The sequence below is a fragment of the Rhinopithecus bieti genome, unplaced genomic scaffold (assembly GCF_001698545.2).
Source record: "Rhinopithecus bieti isolate Rb0 unplaced genomic scaffold, ASM169854v2 scaffold_6776, whole genome shotgun sequence".
In the NCBI taxonomy this organism is placed as follows: Eukaryota; Metazoa; Chordata; class Mammalia; order Primates; family Cercopithecidae; genus Rhinopithecus; species Rhinopithecus bieti.
In genome coordinates this window covers 1118411-1135948 of record NW_016805299.1, presented here as the reverse complement: position 1 = coordinate 1135948, position 17538 = coordinate 1118411, and the positions used below count along the sequence as shown (strand labels likewise).

The window sequence follows — 17538 nt, the reverse complement described above, 5'->3', positions numbered from 1 at the left end:
GTAATCCCAGCTACTCAGGAGGCTGAAGCAGAAGAATCGCTTGAACCCGGGAGGCAGAGGTTGCAATGAGCCGAGATCATGCCACTGCACTCCAACCTGGGCAATAGAGTGAGACTCTATCTCAAAAAATAAAATAAAATACAGAATGGAATGGAATGGAATAGAATAGGAGGGGGTACTAGGGCAAAGGATTCTCATTTCATTATTTCTTTTAATAATCCATATGAGGCCAGGTGCAGTGGCTCAAGCCTGTAATCCCAGCACTTTGGGAGGCCGACGCAGATCACCTGAGATCAGGAGTTTGAGACCAGCCTCACCAAGATGGAGAAACCCTGTCTCTACTAAAAGTACAAAATCAGCCTGGCGTGGTGGCACATGCCTGTAATCCCAGCTACTTGGAAGGCTGAGGCATAAGAATCGCTTGAACCCGGGAGGTGGAGGTTGTGGTGAGCTGAGATCATGCCTTTGCATTCCAGACTGGGCAACAAAGCAAGACTCCGTCTCAAAAAAAATAAAAATGAAAATAAAAAATAATCCATAGGAATTTTGCACCCTCTTCCACAAGCATCAGTGCTGATTTTTTCTAATAATAATGTTTCCAGCCAGGTGCAGTGGCTCAGGCCTGTAATCTCAGCACTTCAGGAGGCCAAGGCAGGTGGATCACTTGAGGCCAGGAGTTAGACCAGCCTGAGCAACACGGAGACACCCCATCACTATTAAAACTACAAAAATTAGCTAGATGTGGTGGTGTGTGCCTGTGGTCCCAGCTACCTGGGAGGCTGAGGCAGGAGGATCACTTGAATCCAAGAGGCGGAGGTCGTAGTGGGCCGAGACCGTGCCACTGCACTCCAATCTGAGAAACAGAGTGAGACTTTGTCTCAAAATAAATAAATAAATGTTTTCCTCTCTCTAAAAAATCAGTAAGAACAAACAAGCTTTCCAGAAATATGCTCCAGGTTGAGCCAGAGACTTCCCATTTCCCCTTGCATGTGGGTCCCAAATGGCTGGGGGAGAAGACCGTCATTTCCACAGGGCATTTCAGCCACTTACTCCAATCCCAAACTTTAGGATTGGGTAACAAATTCAAGATGTAACCAGACTGGGACAATAGGGAATGGTGAGGTCTGTGACAAACTAGAGAACACATGGCCCATTTAAAAAGGGGGAATGCTACCCATCTCCAGCTTACCTCCTATGGGCATGAAAGGCCCACTAGATCTTTACTTTTTCAGAAGATATCAAAGATGCAGAGTTTTATTTGAAATCTCTGCATTTTTAAATGTTAGCAACTAACTAAAACTTAAAAAAAAAAACCCACTGTGAGTGACACATCCGTGTGCTGGTTTGGCCCATGGACCACCAACTCGCAAACATGGCTCTGCATATGACTGAAAGTAATGCCCACCCCCCTTTGTTTTGAGTTTCCTTCTTAAATGTCTTACCATTTCTTGTCACTTCAATATCAGATTGGATTCTAACTCACAAGCCCTGAGGTAGAGGCCTCTTTAGAGAGAGATTAGTTATAAAAAGTTATTACTGCAGTTCTAAGTACTAGACATAATTAATAAATTAATAACAATAAATAATATATTTTAAAGACTCTGTTTCAAAAAAACAGAGAGTTGCCCAGGCTTGAGTGCTGCAGCGTGATCACAGCTCACCACAGCCTCGAACTCCTGGGCTCGAGCAATTCTCCCACCTCAGCCTCCCAAGTAGCTGGGACAAGAAAGCACCACCATGCCCAACTAATTTTTTAATTTTTTAGTAGAGATAGGTTCTTGCTATGTTGCCCAGGCTGGTCTCAAATTCCTGCGGTCAGCTGATCCTCTGGACTCCTAAAGTGCTGCGATTACAGGTGTGTGAGCCACCACACCCAGTCGATAATTTTTTTTTTTTGAGACAGAGTCTTGCTCTGTTGCCCGGGCTAGAGTGCAGTGGCGTGATCTTGGCTCACTGCAACCTCTGCCTCCCCAGTTCCACAGATTCCCTGCCTCAGCCTCCTGGGAAGCTGGGATTACAGGCACACACCACCATGCCCAGCTAATTTTTGTTGGGTTTTTTTTTTTTTTTTTTTTCCAGTAGAGACAGGTTTCACCATGTTGGCCAGGCTGGTCTTGAACTCCTGACCTCAGGCGATCCACCTACCTCGGCCTCCCAAAGTGCTGGGATTACACTCGTGAGCCACCGTGCCCTGCCAATACTTTTTAAAATTACAATTCTTATTTGTAAGCCTGAGCAACATAGCAAGACCCCATCTCTACAAAAAAACTTTAAAACGTAGCTGGGCATGGTAGTATGTACCTGTAGTCCTAGCTTCTTGGGGAGATTGAGGTGGGAGGATTGCTTGAGCCCAGGAGTTTGAGGCTGCAGTGAGCTATGATCACACAACTACACTCCAACCTGGAAGAAAGAGGGAGATTCCGTCTCTAAATAATAATAATGGCCACGTGCGGTGCCTCACGCCTGTAATCCCAGCACTTTGAGAGGTCAAGGTGGGCAAATCACCTGAGGTCAGGAGTTCGAGACCAGCCTGGCCAACATGATGAAACCCCGTCTCTATTAAAAGTACAAAAAAATTAGCCAGGCGTGGTAGCACATGTCTGTGGTCTCAGCTGCTCGGGAGACTGAGGCAGGAGAATCACTTGAACCCAGGAGGCAGAAGTTACAATGAGCCAAGATCGCACCACTGCACTCTGGCCTGGGTGACAGAATGAGACTCCAACTCAAAAAAACAATAATTAATTACTTAATAATAATTAAAAATAAAAAGAATTTTCCCCAAGTGCCCTGAGCCCAGGATCTCACACTCATACCTCCCGTTTCCCTCTGTGTGTGGACCCCTGCGGCCACCAGGGGGCGCCCTGGGCTCTGTCCCTCAGGGAAGAATTTTCATTTGTGTATGACAGGCTGCGGGAAAAGAAGATTATTCTAATTGGAGATTTCATCTCTGAGAAATAGGTTGTGCTGGAGGGAATCATGTCACTGGCTTCCCTAGGCCCTGCTTGAATTTATACACTCCCTGGGGCTCTCGGAAGCACAGATACAAGGAAGGCTGGGTGCCCTCACCAGCTCAGACCCCTAAGGGTTACACCCTACACGCCGCTCCCCTCCGAAAGTCCAGGGCAGGCTTTGGAAGAGAAAGATCAAGCCGGCCGGACGCGGTGGCTCAAGCCTGTAATCCCAGCACTTTGAGAGGCCGAGACGGGCGGATCACGAGGTCAGGAGATCGAGACCATCCTGACTAACCGGTGAAACCCCGTCTCTACTAAAAAAAACACACACACACACACACAAAACTAGCCGGGCGAGGTGGCGGGCGCCTGCAGTCCCAGCTACTCGGGAGGCTGAGGCAGGAGAATGGCGGGAACCCGGGAGGCGGAGCTTGCAGTGAGCCGAGATCCGGCCACTGCACTCCAGCCTGGGCGACAGAGCAAGACGACTCCGTCTCAAAAAAAAAAAAAAAAAAGAAAAGAAAAAGAAACATCAAGCCTTGGGGCCCCTTTCTGCTGGAAACTGCCCCATACTGGACCTCACGAGATAACCACAGATAAGGGATGGCTGGGCCTGGGCGGCCCCTTATGCCAACTTGTCTCAAAGAGTTTAATTAGTTAACAACGGATTCGGGTCCCACTGCTCCCTAGGCTGGGGCTTTAATAATCACAAACTCCCTCCATGCCGTGACTAAAAATAGCCCACTGTGAAATTAAGGCAGGCATTAGGGAAGAATCGCCATCCAACGGCCGACAAGGGAGGTGCGGCTTGGGGAACTCCTGCTCTGGGGAACCAGCATCCTCGGGGTGACCCCTTCTACGGGGAAAGAGACCCGCCAGGCGCCAATGTACCTGGGGTCTCTTAAGTACCCTCCCTCCATCTCAGCCCAACCGTCTGTGAAAACCCAGCTGAAGTAGCTTGAATTGTGTCCCAAAAAATATGTGTTCAGGTCGGGCACCGTGGCTCCCACCTGTAATCCCAGCACTTTGGAAGGCCGAGGAGGGCGGATCACTTGAGGCCAGGAGTTCGAGACCAGCCTGGCCAACATGGTGAGAGTTTGTCTCTACTGAAAATACGAAAGTTAGCCAGGCATGGTGGCACATGCCCGTAGTCCCAGCTACTCAGGAGGATGAGGCCGGAGAATTGCTTGAACCCAGGAAAACAGGGGTTGTGGTGAGGCGATATCACACCATTGAACTCCAGCCTGGGCAACAGCAAGATTCCGTCTCAAAAAAAAATTTTTTTTTCAAGGTGAAATAATCCTGAATTTAGGGTAGACCCTAAATCCAATGTCTAGTGTCTTTATGATAAGAGAGATCTGGACAGAGACACAAAGAAGAAATCCACAAGAAAATGAAGGCAGAGACTGGAGTGATGCAGCCACAGCCAGGGAACACCAGAAGCTGCCAGAAACTGGAGGAGGCCCGGAAGGATTCTCTTCTAGAGACTTTGGAGCAAGCACAGCCCTGCTGACTCTTTTAGTTCTGACTTCTGACCCCCAGGACTATTAAATAACATACTGGGTTTTTTATTTTATTTATTTATTTATTTTTTGGAGACAGAGTCTTGCTCTGTCGCCCAGGCTGGAGTGCAGTGGCACGAACTCAGCTCACTGCAACCTCCGCCTCCCAGGTTCAAGTGATTCTCCTGTCTCAGCCTCCAGAGTAACTGGGATAACAGGTGCGCACCACCACGCCTACCTAATTTTTTTATATTTTTAGTAGAGACGGGGTTTCACCATGTTGACCAGGCTGGTCTTGAACTCCTGACCTCCTGATCTGCCCACATTGGCCTCCCAAAGTGCTGAGATTATAGGCGTGAGCCACCGTGCCTAGCCAAGAGTGTGATGATTTTTAAAAGCCAACCACGCTGGTCATCTGGGCTTTACACCTCACTGTTCACAAGTCAGTAAGACCCAGGAGAGGCCGCGTCAACAAGCAGATGCATTCCAGGTGGGAACTGACAACCCCAAGAGAAAAAAGCTGTGAACACCTTCCACAGTCATGGGTTTCACAGGCTGGCACATTTGACCCTGCACCAGCCTGTTTTCATTCTATGATGTCTGAAATTTTTGGCTCTAGTTTGCTGAGTTATTAAAGGCCCTGTGCTAAAGGTGTCACCTCACTGAGTCCTCATGACCACGACGCTGTATTCCAAGTACTGCACTCCCCAAGAGCATTCAGCTTGGTTAACAGATGGCACAGGGATTTCGGTCTGATGCAGAACTTTTGGTCTTCAAAGAACACCTGGCCACACAGTGGTTCACACCTGTAATCCCAGCACTTTGGGAGGCCGAGAAAGGCAGATCGCTTGAGGCCAGGAGTTCAAGACTAGCCTGGCCAACATGGCGAAACCCTGCCTCTACTAAAATACAAGAATTAGCTGGGCGTGGTGGCACATGCCTGTAATCCCAGCTACTTGGGAGTCTGAGGCAGGAGAATCACTTGAACCTGGGAGGTGAAGGTTGCAGTGAGCTGAGACAGGGTCTCACTCTGTCACCAGGGCTGGAGTGTGATCACAGCTCACTGCAGCCTCAAACTCCTAGGCTCAGTAAATCCTCCTGCATCAGACTTTCAAGTAGCTGGGGCCACAGGCGCATGCCACTACACCTGGCTAATTTTTTGTTCCTTTTGTTTTGTTTTGTTTTTGTAGAGTCGGGGTCTCACTATGTTGCCCAGGGTGGCCTCAAACTCCTGAGCTCCAGCCACCCTCCCACTTTGGCCTCCCAAAGGGCTGGGACTACAGATGTGAGTCACTGTGCCGAGCCTAAGCAGCAATCTTTAACTTGGAGGGGTATGAGGGGCTGCTGAGAGGTGAGAAGGGGAAGGAAAGAGAAAGGGCAGGGGAAGTGTGGGTAGCTGGCCAAAGCCAGTCTGACTCACCTTTGGCTGCAACCTATGTTCATGGCTTCATTGTTCCTTAAAGTAATTCAATGACATAGGTCTCCGCTGTTATGCCCTTATCACAGTGAGGACACTGCAGTTTCACTGAAGGGTAAGCGTTTCAGAATGGCCAAAGAATCACAGAATCTGGTCCCCAGGAGGACAAAGCACATCCTCATTTTACATACAGGTAAACAGAAAAGTGGACTGGCTTGCCCGAGGCCACACAGCGAGTAGCTCAGAGCAGAAACCAAACTTGAACTCCAGGGTCTCCTGCGTCCTGAGTTCTTGTCCTTCCCATCTCATACAGGCCAGTATCTTGGCACCTCCATCACAGTAAGTGACTTTATTTATTTCTCATTTGTCACAGCTCACTGTAGCCTCCACCTCCTGGGCTCAAATGATCCTCCTGCCTCAGCCCTCTAACACTATACAGTCTCCCAGGTAGAGGTGCACGCCACTATACCTGGCTAATTTTTTATTTTTTTATAGAGATAGGATCTTGTTATGTTGCCAAAGTCGGTCTCAAACTCCTGAGCTCAACCAATCCTCCTGCCTCAGTCTCCCAAAGTGCTGGCATTATAGGCATAAGCAACATAGCAAGACGTAGTCTCTACAAATAATTAAAAAATTAGCTGGGAGTAGTGGCATATGCCTGTAGTCCCAGCTACTTAGGAGGCTGAGATGGGAGGATTGCTTGAGCCTCGGGGGTTGAAGCTGCAGTAAGCTATGACTGTGCCACTGTACTCCAGGCTCGGTGACAGAGTGACACCCTCATCTCAAAAACAAACCAAAACCTACATTACAATGAAATATCTAGAATAAGTAAATCCACAGGACAGAAAGCAGATTCGCAGTGAAGAGGGTATGGGACGTGGCAGCTCTTAGGTACGGGATTGTCTGCAGTGATAAAAAGGTTCTGGAATAAGATAGTGGTAGTGGTTGCACACGATTGAGAATTGTTGGCCGGGCACAGTGGCTCATGCCTGCAATCCCAGCACTTCGGGAGGCCAAGCCAAGATGATTACCTGAGGCCAAGAGTTGAAGACCAGCGTGGCCAATATAATGAAACCCCATCTCTACTAAAAATATAAAAATTAGCCAGGTGTGATGGCACATGCCTGTAATTCCAGCTACTCGGGAGGCTGAGGCATGAGAATCATTTGAATCCAGGAGGCAGAGGTTGCAGTAAGCTGAGATCATACCACTGCACTCCAGCCTGGGCAACAGAGTGAGGCTGTGTCTCAAAAAAGAAAAACAAAACAAAACAAACAAAAAAAAAACAGCCAAAATTGTGACTGTACCTAAGGCCACTGATTTGGACACTTTAACATGGTTAAAATGGTAAGTTTTGCAATGTGTGTCTTACCACAATTTAAAACATACGTCACACAAGGCTGTCCAACCACCTGAGCCCAGGGGTTCAAGATGAGACTGGACAACACAGTGAGACCTCCGTCTCTACAAAAAATATAAAAATTAGCCAGACGTGGTCATGCACACCTATAGTCCCAGATACAGGAGAGGCTGAGGTGGGAGGACCATCTAAGCCCAGGAGGTCGAGGCTGCAATGAGCTGTGATCATGCCACTGCACTCTAGCTTTGGTGACAGAGTAAGACTGTCTCAAAATGTAAAAACAACAAAATCACACAAATGAAAGAACAACTGGTTTTTAGTATAAGCCAAAGCCTAGCCGTCTAGGGACGGAGTTGAACTGGGAGCTGACTCCAATCACAAGGGCACTAGTCACCCTGAGCCACCACAAGCAGCAGCCTCTGAGGTCCCAGGAGAGAGCCCCTCTTCCTGGAACACAAGCCAAAGATCCTAGCAGGTCAGTCATCAAGCAGAAACCACCACAGCCCAGAAACATGAATCCCTCAATGGCAGTGGGGGAGCTGGGCATCAGCTTTGAATTGTCTCAGACCCATATTCCTGAGCTGTTTTTTATTTCTTGGCCAAAGCAAAAGAATCCCCCAACAACAGAAAAGCGAGAACAAGGAAACGGAGCGTACAGCTGGGGAGAACAGGTGGCCACCTCTGTGGCAGCACTCCCAACCTGAAAGTCAGTACTGGGTTCAAAATCGGGTTTGTTTGTTTGTTTTTTTATTTTTTTGAGACAGGGTCTTGTTCTGTCTCCCAGGCTGGAGTGCAGTGGCACACTCGGCTCACTGCAGCCTGGAACTCCTGGGCTCAAGTGATCCTCCTGCCTCAGGCGTGCACCACCACACCTGGCTAACTTTTGTTTTTGTACAGATGGGGTCTCACTATGTTGCCCAGACTGGTCTCAAAGTCCTGGGCTCATGTGATCGGCCTTCTAAAATGTTAAGATTACAGGTATAAGCCACTGCACTAGGCCTCAAAATCTTTTCTGGGTCTCCAGGGAGAGTGAAGGGCTGATGCCTGTCAAACCAATCAGAAACTCTCCTGCTCTGGATGAGGTGACAGCACCCACGGCCCCCGGCAAGCACCTGACCACACGACATTTAGAGACACTAGCAGCGGCCCCAGTGTTCACGGGACCCTCAGGAGGCCTGCCCACCTAATTAACAAGCTCTTCAGCCTGAAAACAGCCTCATTAGACAAGGCTCAACTAAACATCTCTAAAGACAGGTAAGTTCAATAAACGAGCTAAGTGACTAGGTTATATGAAAAAGACAGCCTGGGCAACATGGGAGACCCCATCTCTACAAAAATTACAGAACAATTAGCCAGGTATGGTAGCATGCCTATGGCCCCAGCTACTCAGGAGGCAGGGGTAGGACAATCCCTTGAACCCAGGAGGCAGAGGTTGCAGTGAACCGAGATCACGTCACTGCACTTCAGCCTGGGCGACAGAGCAAGACTCTGTCTCAAAAAAAAGAAAAAAAAAGAAAAACTAGTGACACTCAGGGAGGCAGAGGGGAGTTCAGTGGTAGGGACTGGAGCATATGGGGTCTGCTGCTAATTACTTCCTGCTGATTGTAGCCGTTCAGGAACATGAGCCAGGAGACCTAGGATATTTCATTTTTATTTATTTCTTTAGAGACAGAGTCTCACTGTGTTGCCCAGGCTGGAGTGCAGTGGTGCAATCTCGGCTCACTGCAACCCCTGCCTCCTAGGTTCAAGTGATTCTCCCACCCCAGCCTCCCTAGTAGCTGGGATTACAGGTGTGTGCCACCACACCCCAGCTAATTTTTGTATTTTTTTGGTAGAGACAGGGTTTCACCATGTTGGCCAGGCTGGTCTCAAACTCCTGACCTCAACTGATCCGCCCACCTTGGCCTGCCAAAGTGCTGCAATTACAGGCGTGAGCCACCATGCCTGGCCAAGCCAGGATATTTTATAAGAGGCTCCAGATTTGTTTAACGTTGGGAACTAATTACAAAAATCCATTTAATCCTGTGCAGGCCAGATGCAATGCCCGGAGGCTGGGTTTGCCCAGGGGCTGCAGATTTGCAGCTTTCATCCCAGGTTGCATGATTTGTAAATAAAACCCACACAATCACCTCAATATCTTCTCCCTAAATTTGGGATTGCCTCTTGAGAAGAAGAAAATCACTTTTTCTACAGCCACCAAGAATGGCGCGTAGACTCTCCCACTGAACAGCAACCAGACCCTAGAGTAAGTTACTTAACCTCTCTGTACCTCAATTTACTTATCTGTAAAATAGGGATAGTCAAAGTACTACAAGGCTGGGCACGGTGGCTCACGCCTATAATCCCAACACTTTGGGAGGCTGAGGAGGGGGCAGATCATGAGGTCAGGAGTTCAAGACCAGCCTGGCCAACATGGTGAAACCCCGTCTCTACTAAAATATAAAATTAGCCAGGCATGGTGGCAGGCACCTGTAATCCCAGCTACTCGAGAGGCTGAGGCAGGAGAATCGCTTGAACCCGGGAGGCAGAGGTTGCAGTGAGCAGAGATTGCGCCACTGCACTCCAGCCTGGGCAACAGAGCAAGACTCTGTCTCAAAAAAAAAGTACTCCAAAGGGTTGTTGGAAGGTTTCAATGTGTTTGTACTAGAAAAACACCCCCAACAGCACCAAGTCATTGAGATGCCTCATTTCATATTATCACGAGCTGCCAGTGATTCCCCTGTGAGGAAGGACGACGTCTGGGCTGCTTGCATTTTTTCTAACCCCTACCCCAGGCCTCCTCTACATCATCAAAGGGTCTAGGGTAAGTCCAGCCTCAGGCCAATCAGGTAGGTAGAGGCGAGGGATAGGAGGAGTCAAGTTTCATCCCTAGGACGACATCTGTTCCCAGAACCAGCAACACCACACAGAAATAGATCAGAGAGACAAAGATGCTTTTAAAGGCAAAAATAGGCTAGGCCAGGCACAGTGGCTCATGCCTGTAATCCCAGCACCTTCGGAAGCTGAAGTGGGAGGATCACTTGAGCCCAGTAGTTTGAGACCAGCCTGGGCAATGTGGTGAGACCCCATCTCTACAAAAAAATAAAAAATTAGCTGACCATGGTGGCATGCACCTGTAGTCCCAGCTACTTAGGAGGCTGAGGCAGGAGGATCACTTGAGCCTCAGAGGTTGAGGCTGCAGCGAGCCAAACTCGCGTCACTGCATTCCAGCCTGTGCAACAGAGTAACACCCTGTCTGTCTCAATAGTAAAAAAAATAAATAAATAAAGTAAAAAAGGCTTTCCAAAAGCATGGAAAGACATTTCTTCTTCAGATTAGTATGGTTGTTTTGGGTTTTTTTCAGGCAGGGTCTTGCTCTGTTGTCCAGGCTGGAGTGCAGTGGTGAGACCATGGCTTCCTACAGCAGTGACCTCCTGGAGTCAAGCAATCCTCTCTCCTCAGCCTCCAGAGTAGCTGGACTACAGGCACAAGCCACCATGCCTGGGTAAATTTTTTAGTTTTTGTAGAGATGGGGTCTCCCTATGTTGGCCAGGCTGGGCTCAAACTCCTGGCCTCAAATGATCCATCTGCCTCAGCCTCCCAAAGTGCTGGGATTACAGGCCTGAGCCACCATGACCGGTCCGCACCCAGTGAATCTTAATATATCTATATCCCAGGCCCAACACAAGGGTTCCTAAGTGAATACAATGAACAAATGAACTACCAATCCTGAGTACTTCACAGTCACTGAAGAAGAAACTTAAATTCAGTTTCCAACCCCAGGAGACAGCTAGCTGGCTTCCCTTGGGCATCAGACATTGGAGAAGGACGCCCAAATGCCTCTGAGGCCTCAACCAAAAAGCCTGACTAATGCTGAGACAAGAGGCAGTTCTACGCAGTGGCAGACACACAGAAGCTCTGCAGTCACCCCCGAGTCCTCATGCCAGCTCCACCATCCACCTGCTCTGTAACCTCAGGCATGCCCCTTACCCTCTCTGAGCCTACTTCCTCATCCATTAAACGCACATCATAATGAAGACTTCCAAATCGCACGCAGCTACATAGTGCCCGCATTAGTTGGCCATGTCAAGGACTGTGGGGATGCACAGCCTGCTCATGTGAAACTGATGCATGCTCCAAGAACGCTGTCCCAGGACAGCGAGGCTTCCTGACAAGGCTGGAGGGGTCTGTCTCTCAGACCCGGTGACAGCAACTGCCGCACATGTCACACCTGCTGGTGGGGCCTCAGGTTTCCAATAAGTGCTGAGAAGAAAACTCGTCAGCCACAGAGTGACCTTCCAAAATGGGGTCCTCTACAGCTCTTTTGTTTTTTTGAGACACAGTCTCGCTCTGTTGCCCAGGCTGGAGTGCAGTGGTACAATCTCAGCTCACTGCAACCTCTACCTCCCAGGTTCAAGCAATTCTTCTGCCTCAGCCTCCCAAGTAGCTGGGATTACAGGCATGTGCCACCATGCCTGGCTAAGTTTTCTTTTTTTTTTTTTTTAAGTAGAGACAGGGTTTCACCATGTTGGCCAGGCTGGTCTTGAACTCCTGACTTCAAGTGATCTGCCCACTTCAGCCTCCCAAAGTGTTAGGATTACAGGTGTGAGCCACCACACCCACCCTCTCCAGCTCTTAATGGTCACCTCTGCTTGGACACCCCACATAGGCTTTTGTGGACTGAGGCCCCCAGAAGCCCTCTCCCGGCGCCCGCCCAAATGCTCAGAGCAATCTGCACAGAGCCACCATGAGCTGAGCTGCACCTGTCACACTGAACAGGACCTGCCCAGCCCTCCTCGGCCATCCAGCCCCAGATGCCACTCCTGCCCACCTTCACACCCTCCAGGAGTGCCTGGGGGTCCTCGATGCCCTCGGGAACACACTTCTTGTTCTCCGGGAGGGATTCCAGTTTCTCCACCAGAGCTTTCAGGCCCTTCAGTTCAAACTCGGTGAGATGGGTCCATTTAGTAGAGACCTCCGTGGCGGGAGAGCCAGTGGGGGTCTTGGGGTAGTCTACGGGCAACGTGGTGGACTTCACGCTCTCCTCTGACTCATTAGACAAAGTCCTTTTGAGGAACCGCAGGGCAGGTGCTTTGGGCTTCTTCCCGAGGGCCTCCTGGTCCTCAGAAGGCATGCTGGTGGGTGAAGCGGAGCCATCGGTGGGCGGTTTGGGTGCCCTGTCCCTGCCCTCGCCCTCCTCGTCCTTCTCCTCCTCCTCCTGAGGCTGCTGATCACAGGCCTCCTCCTCCATCTCCAGCCAGGAATCCGAAGAGAAGCCGTCTATGCTGGGCTTCCTCGGGGCATCTGTGGGGGAAGGGTCGCAAGAGAGACAGAGATGATGCCTAACTCCCTGCCAAGGTCTTTGGAACCTCCACTCGCCAAAAGTCCCCTTTACTCCACAGATCCAGCTTCTCTGACAATCCTAACGGTCAGTACCTCCAGCCTCTGGAAAGGCCATGCTGGACGCAGGTTCAGATCCCTACCCTGCTCCTTCCCGGTTGTGTACACCCACACGGGTTGCCTCACCTCTCTGAATACTGACACTTTATTTATTTATGTAAAGACAGTCTCACTCAGTCGCCCAGGCTGGACTGTAGTGGCACTATCTCAGCTAGTTGCAACCTCTGCCTCCCGGATTCAAGTGATCCTCCTGCTGGGGCGCCCACCACACTCAGCTAGTTTTTTTTAAGCTTTATTTGTAGAGATGAGGTCTCACTATACTGCCCAGGCTGGTACCTGGCACTTTACTTTTTAATGTCTAAAAATAAGTCGAGCCTGTGTGCAGTGGTTCACACCTGTAATCCCTAAACTCTGGGGGGCCTAGGTGGGTGGATTGCTTGAGCCCAGGAGTTTGAGACCAGCCTGAGAAACATAGCGAAACCCCATCTCTACAAAAACTACACAAATTAGCTGGGTGTGATGATGTGCACTTGTAGTCCCAGCTACTTGGGAGGCTGAGATGGGAGGATCACTCGAGCCTGGGAGGTGGAGGCTGCAGTGAGCCATGAATGCGCCACTGCACTCCAACCTGGGCGACAGAGCAAGGCCCTGTCTCAAATAATAATAATAATAATAATACTAAAATAAAATAAAAACAAGTCTAAGAGAGCATTTATTATATGATTCAACTCATGTGAAATGTCCCGGGCAGGAGACGTCTATAGGGACAGAAAGTAGATGAGTTGCCTAGGGCTGGGGAAGAAGCGAGGAGGGGAGATAGAGACAACAGCTAAAGGGTATGGGTTTCTTTCTTTCTTTTTTTTTTTTGAGACAGAGTCTCACTCTGTCGCCCAGGCTGGAGTGTAGTGGTGTGATCTCAGTTCACTGCAACCTCCACCTCCTGGGTTCAAGGGATTTTCCTGCCTCGGCCTCCCGAGTAGCTGGGATTACAGGTGCACCACCACACCCAGCTAATTTTTGTGTTTTTTAGTAGAGACGGGGTTTCACCATGTTGGTCAGGCTGGTCTCGAACTCCTAACCTCAGGGATCCACCCGCCTTGGCCTCCCAAAGTGCTAGGATTTTTTTTTTTTTTTTTTTTTTGAGACAGAGTCTCACTTTGTCAGCCAGACTGGAGTGCAATGGCACGATCTCAGCACACTGCAACCTCCACCTCCCAGGTTCAAGCGATTCTCCTGCCTCAGCCTCCCAAGTATGTGGGATTACAGGCATGTGCCCCCCCCCTGGCCCTAATTTCATTTTTTTTTTTTTTTTGAGATGGAGTCTTGCTCTGTCGGCCCGCCTGGAGTTGCAGTGGCGCCGGATCTCATGCTCACTGGCAAGCTCCGACCTCCCGGTTTACGTCATTCTCCTGCCTCAGCCTCCAAGTAGCTTGGGGACTTACAGGCGCCTGCCACCTTCGCCCAGCTAGTTTTTTGTTATTTGGATTTATTTTTTTTTAGTAGAGACGGGGTTTCACCTTGTTAGCCAGGATGGTCTCAATCTCCTGACCTCAAGTGATCCACACACCTCAGCCTCCCAAAGTGCTGGGATTACAGGCGTGAGCTACCGCGCCCGGCCCCGGCCCTAGGTTTCTTTTCGCGGTGATGAAAATGTGAAAATTGACTGCAGCAGTGGCTGTATGTATCTGTGAATAGACTGAAAACCACTGGATTCTACACTTGCAATGGTGAATTGTGTGATACAGGAACTATATCCCAACAGGGCTGTTTTAAAAATGGAAGGCAAAGGAAACATCCTCGGAAGGCCGTGGTGTGGAGGACACAGGTACCCCGGGCACAGGCAGTGGCACACAGCAGCTCTGGATGGAGGGAGTGTCTCCCTCACGTTGTCCCTTCTCATTGGCAGATGGACTGGGAGAGTCAGAGGGAAAACAGTGGCAAGAAAACATAAGGAAGATGTGGGTACCGATTACCCAAGCACCACCTCGAGATTTCCTCCTGTGCCTGTGAATGGAAAGTTCTTCTTCTGTCCTACATATCCAAGTGAGAGAACCAACCCTCGGCTTCCTGGCCTGGGGACTGCAGACACTCAGAAAGCCTCTCGCTCTCCCCAGCCTCTGTCCCCGGGGGATCGTGGAGTTACTGCGATCATAGCGGCTCTCACGCTATTTCAGGATCATTTCCCTTCTCTCCTACCAGGCTGGGAGCTCCAGAAGGGCAGGTTGTAGGGTTTCGGGACTTTCCAACCCCCGATTATCACATCACTAGGCGGGAACGAGGCTCGCGACAGACCTCACAGGCAAAGACTTCCCAGCAATGGCCCCAGAGGAAACACTGGTTCCCCATCATACGCCCAGCCTGGAACCCCTGAACGTCATTAGGGATGGGGCATAAGGGAAGGCACAGAAGAAGCTTACTGTAAAGGGGGAAAAAAAAGAATCTAAAAATCCTAGAGGCTGCAGGAGAAATTGTGCAGACCCTCAAGGAGATGGACTAGTCTCATCTTTCTATCCCCTGGTAAAAAAAAAAAAAAAAAAAAAAAGATGCTGTGTCTGAGATGCTGCAGACTCTACATCATCCAGGAAAACCCCTGCATGACAACAGCTCAGATATAGTCGAGAGGAATCACGTTCTTCCTCTAGATTGCTGGTCGGGGCTTGCAGTCACAGCCAGATGCAACTTCAGAGCAGGCGTCTGGGAGTCAAGATTCAAGGGCAGAGTCGTGTTGAGGGAATGATGTCTCTTTAAGCACTGGCAGCAGGGCAGGGCACTACAGCGGCTCCAAACACTCTCTTCTGCTCCTCCAGGCCCACACCACCTGCCCTGGTCACCCCTCCTGCTGCCTCAAAGACGACCTTGGGTTTTCGGGGACTGGCTGCATCTCACAGGACTGCTCTTACACAGATAAAAACCCAACCTCCGGGTGCAGGAGGAAAAATCAGCTGGTGTCCAAGTAAGAGCCAAAAGAAGGAGGATTCTCTGCTCTGTGGGGTGATTCTGTTTTAGCAGCCAAGCCCGGGGCGGCCCCAACCTGCATCTGCACAGCCATGGGCTGGAGGCCACACACGTGACTCTTTTGGGGATCCGAGCTCATTTTCTTGGACTCTGTATTCCAGGTGGGAAACTGACAAGAATGGCTTCCCCTGAGGGGTTCCTAGGATTCTGCCCAATACACTGATTCAACGAATCCCCAGAACACAGGGAGTGTGAGATGATTTCTGCCCCAGCTGTGCAGCCGAGGCCGTGGGCTCCCTCCGGTTCACTCACCAATAAGCATCGACTCCCTCTGGTATTCCTGAGTGAGGTGGGAGCGCTGGGTCACACAGTACACGTATCTCTCCAGGACATACCAGCACATCTCATAGTAGAAGGGGTAACGGAATTTGGGCTGCACCTGAAAACAAAGACGCAGGCAGGCAGAGGTCAGTTTCCAGAGGGCGCAGGGGGAAGGAGGGAGAGAAGTGCGGGGCTAGCTCCCTGCGGGTGAGGGTCACTGTCGTCATCTTAGCGAGAGCATGGATGGTGGGGGGAGAAATGGTGGGGAGCTGGAAGCGGGATGCCGGCAGCATGCACAAATGAGGCGGAGGACAAGGCCCGCATGAGCGCCTCATCTCAAAGGTCCCTGAGCTGCACGCCCCGGAGGTTGGATAGGGGCCACTTGGTGCTCCTGTAAGATGCAGAAAAACAGAATTCTCCCCTGAGCTGCCTGCAGAGAGTGTGGGCACTTGCAGGTGGGAGCCGCTGCCTGATCCTAGCTACTACAGACATAGGTTCCTACTTGTTTCTGAAAATTCCTGCACAGATTCTGCTGCTCCTCCCTCCCGCTTAAAAACCAGAAATCAACTCCCAAGCCTTACCCATTTGCAGACAGGTAATGGAGCCCCCTCCTGCTCTTTGGGAGGGAGGCCAGGCCAGTGGACCAATGAGGGTGAGAGGGTGTGGCCTCGCCTACCTCCCGGGGTGGGGCCTTGCAGGGGTCTACCTCCTGCTCCTCCCCACACCCACCTGGCACTGCCCAGCCTGCAGGGCCACAAGGGCTCCCTCAGACACAGGTCCCAGGTATGACCTGAGACCATCGTGATGCTGAGCTGAGGGAGACACATCAGGTCTGGAGCAGGAGATCCCTTTTGTCTCACCTCCCTTTTATAAAAACAGCGAGGGTCTCACTCTGTCACCTAGGCTGGAGTGCAGTGGCACGGTCATGGCTCACTCAGCCTCGACCTCCTGGGCTCAAGCGACCCTCCTGCTTCAGCCCTGTGAGTAGCTGGGACTACAGGCGCGCACCACCACGCCTGGCTGGGGTTTTTTGTATTTTTTGCAGAGATGGGGTTTACCATGTTGCTGGCTGGTTGTTTATCATAGAAGAGAAAGTAAAGGTGGAGACAGCTTTGTGTACTAGAACTGTCAAAAGGCCTGAGCCCTGGGAGATTCCACAGAGGGCAGTTCAGGGTCCGTACAGGTGAGATGTCACCGAAAGATGGGAAGGAAGCAACGTCACTGATGGCCCCAACACAAGGATGGAACAAGGTCCCTGGCACCCATACGGGGCCTCTCCTGCAGAGGCCACACGACGGTCTTACACGCCCACACTCACACCTTGCTCCTTGGCTCTCTTGTCAAGGGGGAGAGCCAGAGAGCCGTCCTTCCCTCCCTGATCTTATGCAAACTCAGGGAATTGGATGGTGAACAATAACCGTCTCCCACCTTCTAGTCACATTGCCCTGCCCCTAATATCTTCACTCCCCTAATCGCACTCCCCCATCCCCTCATTCACACTCTCCTAACCCCCAATCACACTCTCCACCCTCTCTAATCACACTCCCCAATCCCCTAATCGCACTCTCCCACCGTCCCCAAATCATACTTCCCAACCCCAATCACTCCCCAACCCCTACTCACACTCCCCACCCCAATCACACTCCCCACCCC

At 50.5% G+C, this 17538-nt stretch overlaps 1 protein-coding gene across 11 annotated transcripts in view; it reads right to left on the bottom strand.

Moving 5' to 3' along the window:
• The window catches only part of KDM2B (lysine demethylase 2B), a 158837-nt gene that overhangs the window by 71678 nt on the left and 69621 nt on the right, over window positions 1–17538 (bottom strand). For all 11 annotated transcript variants that reach the window (XM_017872072.1, XM_017872074.1, XM_017872075.1 and 8 more), the window contains 2 exons: window positions 15877–16003; window positions 12041–12513 (listed from right to left, as the gene is read on the bottom strand). In XM_017872072.1, the coding sequence (XP_017727561.1) occupies window positions 12041–12513; window positions 15877–16003 (600 nt within the window). The remainder of the gene's footprint in view (window positions 1–12040; window positions 12514–15876; window positions 16004–17538) is intronic.